Source organism: Vicugna pacos, chromosome 11, assembly GCF_048564905.1.
Source record: "Vicugna pacos chromosome 11, VicPac4, whole genome shotgun sequence".
Lineage (NCBI taxonomy): Eukaryota > Metazoa > Chordata > Mammalia > Artiodactyla > Camelidae > Vicugna > Vicugna pacos.
The window spans coordinates 67,000,446-67,012,941 of NC_132997.1; the positions used below are offsets into that span (position 1 = coordinate 67,000,446).

The window sequence follows — 12,496 nt, forward strand, 5'->3', positions numbered from 1 at the left end:
TTAGGTCTCATTTATTTATTTGTGCCTTTATTTCTGTTGCCTTGGGAGACTGACCTAGGATAACATTGCAGCAATTTATGTCAGAGAATATTTTGCCTATGTTCTCCTCTAGGAGATTTATGGTGTCCTGTCTTATGTTTAAATCTTCAAGCTATTTTGTTTATTTTTGTGTATGGTATGAGGGGGTGTCCTAACTTCACTGATTTACATACAGTTGTCCAGTTTTCCAACACGGCTTCCTGAAGAGACTGTCTTTTCTCCATGTTATATTCTCGCCTCCTTTGTCGAAGACTGACTGACTGTAGGTGTGTGGGTTTATTTCTGGGCTCTCTATTCTGTTCCATTGATCCTTATGTCTCTTTTTGTGCAATACCACACTATTTTCATTACTGTAGCTTTCATTACTATAGTCTGAAGTCTGGGAGGGTTATGCCAAGGAGGTTAAGTTTATTCCTAAGTATTTAATTTTTTTTGATATGACTTTAAAAGGGATGGTTTAAATAAAAATAAAAGGGTTTTTTTTTACTTTCTTTTTCTGATATTTTATTGTTAGTTTAAAGAAATGCAACTGACTTCTGTAAGTTAATCTTGTATCCTGCTACCTTGCTGAATTCATTTCAGTTCTAGTAGTTTTTGTGTATGCAGTCTTTAGGGTTTTCCATACATAACATTATGTCATCTGCATATAGTGACAGTTTTCCTTCTTCCCTTTCAATTTGGATCCCTTTTATTTCTTTTTCTTGACTGACTGCTGTGGCTAGGACTTCCAGGACTATGTTGAATAGAAGTGGTGAGAGGGAGCATTTTCGTCTTGTTCCAGATTTTAGTAGGAAGGCTTTCAGCTCCTCACCTTTGAGTATTATGTTGGCTGTGAGTTTGTCATAAGTAGCTTTTATTATGTTGAGATATGTTCCCTCTATACCTACTTTGGTAAGAGTTTTTATCATTTATGGATACTGAATTTTATCAAATGCTTCTTCTGCATCTATTGAGACGATCTTGTGGTTTGTTGATGTGGTGTATCACACTGATTGATTTGCATATGTTAAACCATCCTTGTGACATCTGGGATGAATCCAGCTTGATTAGCGTGTATGATCTTTTTTATGTATAGTTGAATTCGGTTTGCTAATATTTTGTTGAAAAAAATTTTTTTTCTGGCTACAGATTTCTTCAACACAAAACAATCTCTTCCAACTTTACTGAGAATTTTTGTATGTATATTCATCAAAGATTTGGCCTATAATTTTCTTTCTTGGTAGTATCTTAGACTGGTTTGGTATTAGGGTGATGGTGGCTTCATAGAATCAGTTTGGGAGTGTTGCCTCCTCTTCAGTCTTTGGGAAGAGTTTGAGAAGGATCAGCATAAGTTCTTTTTATGTTTGGTAGAATTCCCCAGTGAAGCCATCTGGCCCTTGACTTTTGTTTGTAGGGAGTTTTTAAATTAGACTCTATTTTGCTTCTGGTTATTGATCTGTTAAATTATCTATTTCTTCTTGATTCAGTTTTGGTGAACTGTATGTTTCTAAAAACTTGTCCATTTCTTCCAGGTTTTCCAGTTTGTTGGCATATAGTTGTTCATAGTATTCTCTTACTGTTTTTTGTTTATCTGTGGTGTCAGATGTTATTTCTCCTCTCTTATTTCTTATTTTATTTATGTCATTTCTCTTTTCTTAGCATGGCCAGAGATTTGTCTATTTTGTCTACCTTTTCAAAAAAACCAGCTCTTGGTTTTATTGATTTTTTTTCTAATTTTTTAATCTCTATTTTATTTCCTCACTGATCTTTGTTATTTCTTTCCTTCTGCTGACTTTAGGTTTGTTTGTTCTTCTTTTTCTTATTCTTTTAGGTGGTAGGATAGGTTGTTTGAGATTCTTCTTGTTTTTTGAGAAAGTCCTGTATTGCTATGAACTTCCTTCCCTCTTAGGAGTGCTTTTGCTTGCATCCCATAGATTTTGTGTGGTTGTGGTTTAATTGTCATTTGTCTCAAAGTATTTTTAAATTTCCTCTTTGATTTCATTGTTGACCCATTGAGTTTTTAGTAGCATGTTGTTTAGTCTCCATGCAATCTTTTTTTTTCTTTTTCTCATTTCTCTTTCTGTGGTTGATTTCTAGTTTCATGCCATTGTAGTCAGAAAGATGCTTGAAATAATTTCTACCCTCTTAAATTTGTTGAGGCTTGTTTTGCATCCTAGTATGTAGTTTGTCCTAGAGAATGTTCCATGTGCACTTGAAAAGGATGTATATTCCGGTTTTCTTTGGATGTAATATCCAAAAAATGTCAATTAAATTTGTTATATTGTGTCATTTAGGATCTTTGTTGCCTAATTGATTTTCTTTCTGGAAGATCTGTCCGTTGATGTTAGTGGCGTGTTAAAGTCTTCTACTATTATTGTATTCTCATCAGTTTTTCCCTTTATGTCTATTAATATTTGTTCTATGTATTTAGGTGCTCCTATATTGGGTGCATATATGTTAAAGAGAGTAATATCCTCTAATTGTATTGATCCTTTTATCATTATGTAATAATGATAATTCTTTATCTTTCTTTATGGCCTTTGTTTTAAAGTTTAGTTTGTCTGATATGGGTATTGCTACCCCTGCTTTCTTGTTGTTTCCATTTGCATGAATTATGTTTTTCCATCCTCTTGCTTTCAATCTATGTGTGTCTTTCACCCTAAAGTGGGTCTCTTACAGGCAGCATATTGTATACTCTTGTTTTATTATCCAGTCTGCCACCTGTCTTTTGTTTGGAGCTTATTGATACATATCTATTGCCATTTTAAACCTTGTTTTCCAGTTGATTTTGTATTTCTTCTTTGTTTTTCTTCTTGTGGTTTTATGATTTTCTTTTGTATTATGCTTGAGTTCTTTTTGTTTTTTGTGACTCTACAGTATATTTTAATCTGTGGTTAGACTGATAGTCATTCAGGCTCAAACATGTTCTTAAAAAAACCACATTTTCTTACCCCCCTCCCCCACATTTTATGATTTGATGTGCAGACACATTTTTAGGCTGGGTGATGAACAAAACAGATTCAAGTTTGCCTTCACCAGTAGAACAATATAGGGTGGACCCCTGGCGTCCAGAATGAGTTACTGCATGCCCAGGGATTTGGGGTCTTAATTCTTAAAAAATTTTATCTGTTGTCTAACTCTAAGCAATGAGGAGAAAGTTAATGTATAGGTATGAGTATTTGATCATATTTCTGGTTAAGTGACTTTCCTAAGCACCAGGTTTAGAAGGGGGGCCATGAAAACACAACCAAATCTCTTGCAAAGTACCCTTTTTCTACTGAGGGTTTCTCAACCACAGTGCTATTGAATTTGGGCTGCACAGTTACATGTTGTGGGGGCTATCCTGTGCAATATAGGGTATTTAGTAGGTCCCTGGCCTCTGTACACTAGTCCAATAGCATATCCTTTCCCACTCTAGTTGTGACAATGAAAATTGTCTTCAGATATTGTCAGATGTTACCAGGAGAGGCAAAGTCACCATCTATCGAGAACCATGGCTCTATCCCAATCCCCCATCTTCTGAAAACCTATGGAATGCAAGTCATTGTAAACCCCAACATGTGGCCACGACAGGGAATGTCAACCGGGGGTACACCATCACCACCATGGTATCTTCTGAGTGGGTGCTGGAAATCAGTCAGCTTTTTCTCCCCTTCTCTTGCCTCCCTCTTTTCTGCTAACGTTACAGATGGCCACATTGTACTGAGACAGTGTGAAAGGCAGGTGTAAAATTTGATCAGGGGAAGGGATGCACAACTATAAACTGAGGGATAAGACTTTCTGCAATGTTTGGCTTAGTGACTGAGGAAACACCTGCTCTCGGTTATAATTGATTGCACTGCAACGTCATATGGAACATACTTACGTTTATAGAAAAAACAAAGGTGGTCATGTGTTTCTTTTTTCAGGTTAATTGAGATATAATTAACATATAACAATGCGTAAGTTTAAGGTCTATGATGTAAAAACCATGGTTAGATGCTGCAAAGTCGGCGACTTAACCGTATGTGTGTTGCCAGGTCCAGGGCCTCTCCCCTCCTTGTCCAGGAAAGTGCTGGCCCTTTCTCATCAAACACTGTTGTGTTTTTAGTTTTCATTACTTTGACCATTCTTCACACGAGGTTCACACCAAATATTTGTGGGGGTCAGGATAAGAATACAAGCTGAAGCCCCCAGATAGCATATTTAAAAGTTACATATCTAACTAATACATTTAAATAAAATGTTATATCTTTCTACTTTGACGAACTATGTCTTGATCACAATCTGGAAGGCCAGGTTCAAATTTAGACTTCTTGGTTCTGCACCCCAGCTCAGGGCAGACTGGGCAGGGAATTCCAGAGTCCCAGGTACACAGATCATGGTCTGGAGAGTAAACACAGACTCCGGGTGGGCCTGCCCACCAAGGGTTTCTTTTACCTGACAGAAGGGGGCCAGAGTTGGGCCATCTAAAGTGTGGGACAACATACAGGTGGTTCTTTCTAAAAGTCTCCATGGTCTGTTCCTCACCTATCCTTTCCTGATGTCACTTTTTCATCTGAGACTAGGAATTGAAAAGTGAGAGTATTGTTCATAATTTCAGTGAAATCCTCAGTGACTGAAAGTGAGTCTTGTTAATCTATCCTCTGTTTACTTATTTAGGTAAAAAACATGTAACATAAAACTTGGCATCTTAACCATGTTTAAGTGTATTGCTCAGTAGTGTTAAGTATATTCACGTTGTGAAACAGATCTCCAGAGCTTTCTTATCTTGAAAATCCAAAACTCCATGCCTGTTAAACAACTTCTCCCTTACCCCTCCAGCCCCTGGTACCAACCATTCTATCTTCTATGAGTTTGACTACTGTAGATACTTCATGTAAGTGAAAAAATAACAGTATTTATTTATTTTTGGGTGACTTTTTCACTTAGCATAATGTCTTCAAGGTTCATCCATGATGTAGATTCTGACAGGATTTCTTTTGTTGTTAAAACTGAGTAGCATTCCGTTGTATGCATATATGACATTCACTGTTTATCTTTTAATCTGTTGATAGATATTTGAGTTGCTTCTACCTCTTAGCTACTGCGAATAGTGCTGCAGTGAATACGGGTGTGGAAATCTCTTTGAGACATTACTTTTAATTCTTTTGGATATATACCCAGAAGTGGGATTACTGGATCATATGGTAGTTCCATTTTTAGTTTTTTTGAAGAAACTCCATACTGTTGCACCATTTTACAATCCTACCAACAATACACAAGGATTCTAGTTTCTCTACATCCTTGCTGACACTTGTTTTTTTCTGTTTTTGATAGTAGCCATCGTAATGAGTGTGAGGTCACAATTCTCCAATGATTAGTGATGTTGAACATCTTTTCATATCCCTGTTGGCCATCTGTACATCATCTATGAAAAAATGTCTATTCAAGTCTTTCGCTGATTTTAAAAATTGGGTTATTTAATCTTTTGTATCAAAAAAGAATATCTGCAATGATAGAAAAAGGCTATTGAAATATTTCTTTTTTCCAACCACCTACCTGTAATTGGATTTTATATATTTCAGCCAAAACAATATATGGCCACAGAATAAATGCAGAAGTTGATATGAGAATCCAGCTGCCTTCTATTAAGTCAGACATTAAAGACCATGCAAACATGTAAAACAATGTCAATTTTCTCTTTTTTGGGGGGGAAATATTACTTATTTTTCACTTCCCATAAAAATAAAATGTTATTTATGTTAATATGTAATAGGTTTATTATTGCTGGTTTTAAATCAATTAATACATATTTTAAAGGTTCTGTTTTAATTTCTAATATGAAAGTAATTACAGATATAACCCATATAAATAAACAAAAGCTCTTTGCAGGCCTTTAAGAGTATAAAGAGGTTAAGAGACCAAAAAGTTAGATAAATTAACTGCTAGAAGTGCTGAGAACTGAAGGCAGTTCAAGTAACCCAAGACTGGTCCAGAAGGAGGAGAAAATGTTTTTTGATAAAATAAAAAACAGTATTAATCATTAACAATGGTCTTTCTAGATGGTGATGGAAAGTGGGGATTGGCTGGTTGGTGGTGACCTTCAGGTACTGGAGAGAATAAGGTGGAATGATGGGTTGGACCAATACCGCCTGACACCTTCGGAGCTCAAACAGAAATGTAAAGAAATGAATGCAGGTATGTAGCTTGGTCCTACTGCATTTTGTTAACACTCCTTACCAAGAATCAGCATGTTTATAGTTTTGAAAAGTTGGAAACATCCTCTGTCCATTGACATGGAAACAGTTTATAAAGTTGAAATACTCGAATTTTAGGCAGCAGTTAAAAATATGTGCTACACAGAAAGATACTCAAAGTATATTAAGTGAAAAGGAAAATCACAGACTATATGTAGCATAATTTTAGAAAACAAAACACAGTGTAATAAGTGTTTTTGAAACCTGAACCTGCTTATGCATGTAAAAGCAGAAGTCTCTGGCAGCATGAGCACCAAACTGCAGATGTCAGCGGCTACCTCTTAGGGATGGAGTTGGACTAAGGGGAAGGAGAGATCTTCACTTTACATGTTTTGAAAAAGAGAAAAAGTATTGATAGGATGATGATTTTTTTATCCTATTTTGGGCTTTTCTGTATTTCCTAAGTTTTCTGTAATGGATATGTATTTATTTAATAACCAGAAGGAAAAATTAGTGCTCCCAGGAGTCTATCACTAAGTGGAGTTGTTTTGAAGATCTCCTTAAAGTGAAGGTGAAATATTTTTTACAACTTTAAATTGTTAAAACTCTGCACAGTTCCCAGAAAATGTTCCTTGTCAATATTCACACCCTGGGGGAATTAAGGATAGAGCAGGGTGCAAGAGGACTGATTAATGCAGGCCTTGCCTGAGCTTTGGTTTGCAGGAAAGGTCGTGGCAACAAATGTTTTCATTTCTGAGTCAGACTCTCCCTTAGGGCCCTCTGCCTCTTCGTCCTGTCCCTGTCTAAGCAGTTTGGCACTGGTTGGTACCTTTGGAGTAACACCCCTAAAGATCCAGGTGGATTCTCCGGCCAGTTATTAAAAGCAAGTGGACATAACAGGTGCCCTGAACAATAAACATAGCCTCATCTTTTCCCTTTTGTTCTTGCAGACCTTTCATGTCTTTGACCTTGGCATTTCTGCTTTCCTTTCCCAGATGCAGTGTTCGCATTTCAGTTGCGCAATCCTGTCCACAATGGCCATGCTCTGTTGATGCAGGACACCCACCGCCGGCTCCTGGAGAGGGGCTACAAGCACCCAGTCCTCCTGCTCCACCCTCTGGGTGGCTGGACCAAGGATGACGATGTGCCCCTGGAGTGGCGGATGAAGCAGCATGCAGCAGTGCTTGAGGAAGGGGTTTTGGATCCCAAGTCAACCATTGTTGCCATCTTCCCATCTCCCATGTTATATGCTGGCCCCACAGAGGTGAGCAATTCCCTGAGCTGGGCTGTCGACTCAGAAGTGCAAAGTCAAACTTAACTTAGAAGAGCAAGTGAGTCTGTGAGATTCTTCCTGATGAGCAAATTCTGAAGTCTTCTGGTGTCTCTTACTTATCCAACTTAATTATGTTTCCATCTAGTATTTGTAAAAATGCTAGAAACACCAAATCAACTTGTGCACTGGCTTTGAGAATATGGAAGTTGGCATGTGAATGAGGTAGATAATACAGTCTAACTGGGTTACAGGGCAAGACCTAGCTAGCCTAATACTGTTTCAGAAGTTCCTGTTACTCTGAAGTGATTCACCATTCTCTGTGAGTTACATTACAAGGGAGAGGATGTCTTTCAAAGGTTAATGTCTCCCTTTCATCACAAGACACTGAGACTATCACACAGAGACTTTCTTTGTCCCACTGCACCAGTGTAGTGGATCTGAACAAGCTTGTGGTAAGTATGATGAATTGAAAGGGTCTCAACCCTTTGAAATGCCCCAAACTGAGTTTAATGAATGAATTCTCTTCAACCAGATCACAGTTCCAGGCTCTTAGCTTTCATCCCCATCCTCTAAATTTCTGTCTGAGCTTTAAAGAGGGTAAGTCATCTTGAAATCTGAATGCTGTGCTGAAAGGCCATCAGTGTCTGCAAAGGAAAGTTAATTAGCTCATTACAGGCAGTCTGATAAGAGATAGTGGAGTTTGTAATTACCCTTCAACTGTGATTTATTTTGAGTAGGGAGGAACTGGAAAGTAAAATTCACAGTTCTGTGGAACAGGAAGGTCTGAGTGTTCCTGGTTCCTTCGTCTGGAGAGATGAGGAATGTAACCTCAGGCTCTCGGAGGGGTGACTCTTCTCTCTCAAGCTCTTCCCCCACGCAGTGTGACCAAGCAGGTGAAGAAATAAGTCCTGGGCACCTTACTACTGACTTGCTTACAATGATTAGTTGACCTAATCACTTCTCAGCAGAATAAAGGGGTGTCTCCAAAAACAGGATCCCCAGGACTGGCCAGTGATGACCAGCATGTCCTTCATGTGATGTTTCCCAGGTTCAGTGGCACTGCAGGTCCCGGATGATTGCAGGGGCCAGTTTCTACATTGTGGGCCGGGACCCTGCAGGAATGCCCCACCCTGAGACCAAGAAAGACCTGTATGAACCCACTCACGGGGGCAAGGTTTTGACCATGGCCCCTGGTCTCACCTCTGTGGAAATCATCCCATTCCGAGTGGCTGCCTACAACAAAGCCAAAAAAGCCATGGACTTCTATGATCCAGAAAGGTAAGTTTTCAGAGGAAAATTCTTTAATCAACATCTGTAGAACGGGAATGATAATGCAAAATTTTGGAAACCTCTCCAGTGTATCTCCCCACACTCCTAACTGGAATAAGAGTCCCTTGAAACCCAAGACCTGGTCTTAACACATTTCTGTGTCCCCTAGAGTTACAGCACCGCCCCTTGTATATAGTAAATGGTCCGTAAATATTTTTTTTAACATACACCTTCCTTGAGCACGCCCTGGGCACCTGGCACATTACCTGAAAGGAAGTCAACACAGAAGATTTCAGTGAGTATCTAGAGAGCACTCACCTTGCTCAGAGCTCACAGAAGTGGGCAGAGCAACAGAAGACACTTCCCGTGAGCAGCGTAGGTACAGAGGGAGCACTGAATGGACAGCTGCCACTATCTCCCTTTGTTCTGTAAGTTCCTTTCCTGAACTGAAGATGTAGCAATTCGCTCATTTTAGAAGATGCAGCATTTTGCAGAAAGGAAAAATGTGGTCTAAGAACCTGTAAGTGCCTCCCAGAAACTGGACTCTTGGAGGTAGGTGTTACTTACCGATGTTAACTTCTTTGTTGCTTCCCTGTGACAGGCACAACGAGTTCGACTTCATCTCAGGAACTCGTATGAGGAAGCTGGCCCGGGAAGGAGAAAACCCCCCAGACGGCTTCATGGCCCCCAAAGCATGGAAGGTCCTGACAGACTATTACAGGTCCCTGGAGAAGAACGACTAAGTGGCCTTCAGCCCTAGAGCTGCTTTCCGAAGTGCTCTTTGATTTCCTTCTCTATTTTTGTGATTAGATGCTTTGTATCCAATTACTTCTCAATGACTGATTTTAAAGTTAGTGTTTTATAATGAGGTAGAAATGTCTATAATTTAAAGTCAACAATGTATATATACACACATATACACGTATGTATGTATGTGTGTGTGTGTATATATATATATAAAGTAAAACTGAAGACCAAACCTTAGCAGGTGGAAGCAATACTGTTAATATTTCAGAATGAAATTAGCTGTATTCTCTACTGCATCTGAGCAGTAGGTCCAAGGTTTCTTAAAGCTTTGACCATGTGTCCAGTTTAAGTGCCAAAAAGGCAAAGCGTATTTTCCAGCTTAAGTCTCGCCGGCCTGTGCTCTCCCAGTGTCATATACCAGTAGTAAAAGAAATCAGATGGGCATCCCTTTCTAGACAGCTGACAAAAAGTAGTAATAATATAATGATCTCATTGTAAATGAGGTGTGGCTCATGTCAAGATTCTTGCTAGTCTTTCGCCTCACGCCCATGTACAGCCTTACTGCCCGATCTCTTATGTGCTGAAGTATATAACCTGACTGGAGAAACCAAATATGTGGAAATGTACATTTAATCTCTGAGAGCTATGCAGCCGAGTTCTGCCACGAAAGTTGTACTGTCTGGTAAGAAGAGAAGTCTTAATGTTTTTCTGTGAATATTGTAACTCCAGTTAAATGGCAACTTTTAATTGGATAGCATAGAGAGCTCTGATGAAAAGATGTGCGCCCGGGGCTCAATCTGGCAATGTTGTGGAAAGGTAACTTTCTCTCCTCTTTGCTGTGGTCACTGTGTCCTGCAGAGAGGCTGTGCCTATTTACTGCAGCGGCAGCAGCTGTGACCATAAATGGTTCACACCATAAAACCAGCGAGCTGCTGGAACTGGACAAAAAGGCAGAAATTCCAACCCTTTCATCTTAGAGGTGACCAAACTAAGACGATGCACAAGCACAGGTTCAGGAGCTGCCGAGCACCGTAACAGAGCCGCCAGGTCGGCATCTTAGGGAGGACTGGTGGCACTGAACCAGCGCCCAGCCCACTTGACTCCCAGTCTGGTGCTCTGTCTACACTGTACAACACAGGAGCTGGAGCTGGTTCCCTCAACTGCTTAACAAAACTCTCTGAACAGAGGGCACTTACAAAGCAGCTTTCTTGGATGCTGGAAGTTCCAGAGTTTTTTAAACCCAGCTGATTTGACTGTAATTGGGAAAAACTTTTCCAAAGACTCTTGCTGTCCTGAGACATCCAACTTCTGATGGCTTCGCTTCCTGGGAGGCAATCTTTTGCACCTTATGCATAATTCCTTGTTACCGAGGAATATATGAAGAGACAGTACCTTTTGTACATAGGTCTCTCTGGAAGGGACTTCTTAGACTGGAAAGAGAAAACTGTGATTTTGTTTTTTTCATTTTCATTTAAAAAAAATGCTAACCCTAGCTAATGAAAGTTCTTTTGAGAATAAATTACTTACAGTGGCCACAGCAAAGTATAACTGTCTTTAATAGTGTAGTGCCTATATTCATTTAATCAGATGTCCTCACTACTGCCTTTTTTAAAAAGCAGCATATTTATTGAAAACAGGAGACAAGATGTAGTGCCTTAGCCATGTATTTTGTGATTTTTAAAAATATATTTAAAACTGCTCTTCTGCTCTAATACCACACTTAGTGCAAATGATTAATTCTATTATACAACTGATTCTTGTTCCTATTTTAATAAATTTCTCAAAATGAAGGCTGAATCTTTTCTAGCACAACGAATGTGGGTTGACCATATGACGGTTGAGGCCTTTGTGACTTTGTATAATTGGAGAGAAGCAGCGACTCTTTCAGACCGTAATTAAGAGGCTGACTGCCCTTGTTCATGTCTTTTTTTTTTTTTCTAAACTGAGCTCTAGATGGGAATGAGAGACACAAGCTCTCAGCCGAGCACGACAGTGATATTTTCAGAGGTGACTGTGAAATCAGAGGGACTTCAGATTGTCCTGCAGATTTTGGGTTTTTCCCCCTCCATGAGTCCCTGCCTCCCTTCTGACCTGAAGGCTTCATGCAAATTTCTGCTACTGGTCCTGACTCCAAATAAAACTGGTGTTAATAGCTGGCCCAAAGCTGCCTCTTGTCAACACTCCCTCTGTCTCCCCAGATCCTTACTTGCTGGCTCCTAGTGACAATCCATAGGACAAAGGAGAGCAGGGAATGTGTATGTACATGCAGACAGAGGTGGTGCTGTACATGCAGTATGCCAAACTTACTGAGAAAAAATCCTGGAAAGGCAACAGTAAATCATTCAGTCAGATAATGGTGGACTTATAAATCTATCAACTTTAATATCAGGACGTAAAATTCCTCTCCAACCCATCTCCCTGCAAGAGGAAACAAACCTTAGTGACTTGAGAACAGCAAGTTTGTTTCTTCCTCACCTTCCTCCCATTACCTTTTAGGTCTAGCATGAATCTTCAATATACTTTGCTGATAGGCAGGAAATCAGGAAATTCTGAGCACCAGATCAGTCAACTGTCCTTATGTCTAAAGGTTTGATGGAACCTAGTGCAGCTTTTGCCTTTGAGATTTTGAGTGCTATAGGTTCCTATTGTTTAAGCATATCCCTATGACCAATAATGTAAAAGAACTGATGATACGGACGTTGGAGTAGCCATTAGATTTTCTTCCCCCAGCATGCATTTAATTCTTTGGTCAGTATTAACTATTATTGGGCTACTCATTATATATATTCATCAAATGTTAAAAGTGATGTCTAAGCAAGTCACTAATACATACTCCAAAGGTGCCCCCCTCTTTTCTGCTTAAATTTTAATTTTGTTGAAATTATTACTAGAAATAGGTCACTGGCTAATTTGAACACTTTAGTTTGATATAGAAAAACCTAGACAAAATAAAAACAATACTTTAAAAGTTAAAAAATAATACTGTGGGGCTAGGAAAGAGTTGTGGTGATGCAAGGAACTGAGAAACAAG

General features: G+C 39.2%; 1 protein-coding gene and 1 pseudogene across 1 annotated transcript in view; one reads left to right on the forward strand and one right to left on the reverse strand.

Annotated features, from left to right (window-relative positions):
• PAPSS2 (3'-phosphoadenosine 5'-phosphosulfate synthase 2) overlaps positions 1 to 11,255 on the forward strand; it is a 74,733-nt gene extending 63,478 nt beyond the window's left edge. Inside the window, exons 9-12 of the mRNA XM_072971547.1 lie at positions 6,042 to 6,177; positions 7,172 to 7,440; positions 8,498 to 8,727; positions 9,320 to 11,255. Coding sequence (XP_072827648.1) covers positions 6,042 to 6,177; positions 7,172 to 7,440; positions 8,498 to 8,727; positions 9,320 to 9,461 — 777 coding nt within the window. The 3' untranslated portion in view covers positions 9,462 to 11,255. The remainder of the gene's footprint in view (positions 1 to 6,041; positions 6,178 to 7,171; positions 7,441 to 8,497; positions 8,728 to 9,319) is intronic.
• On the reverse strand, positions 3,981 to 4,094 carry LOC116282464 (U6atac minor spliceosomal RNA; annotated as a pseudogene).
• Positions 11,256 to 12,496: the final 1,241 nt, after the last annotated feature.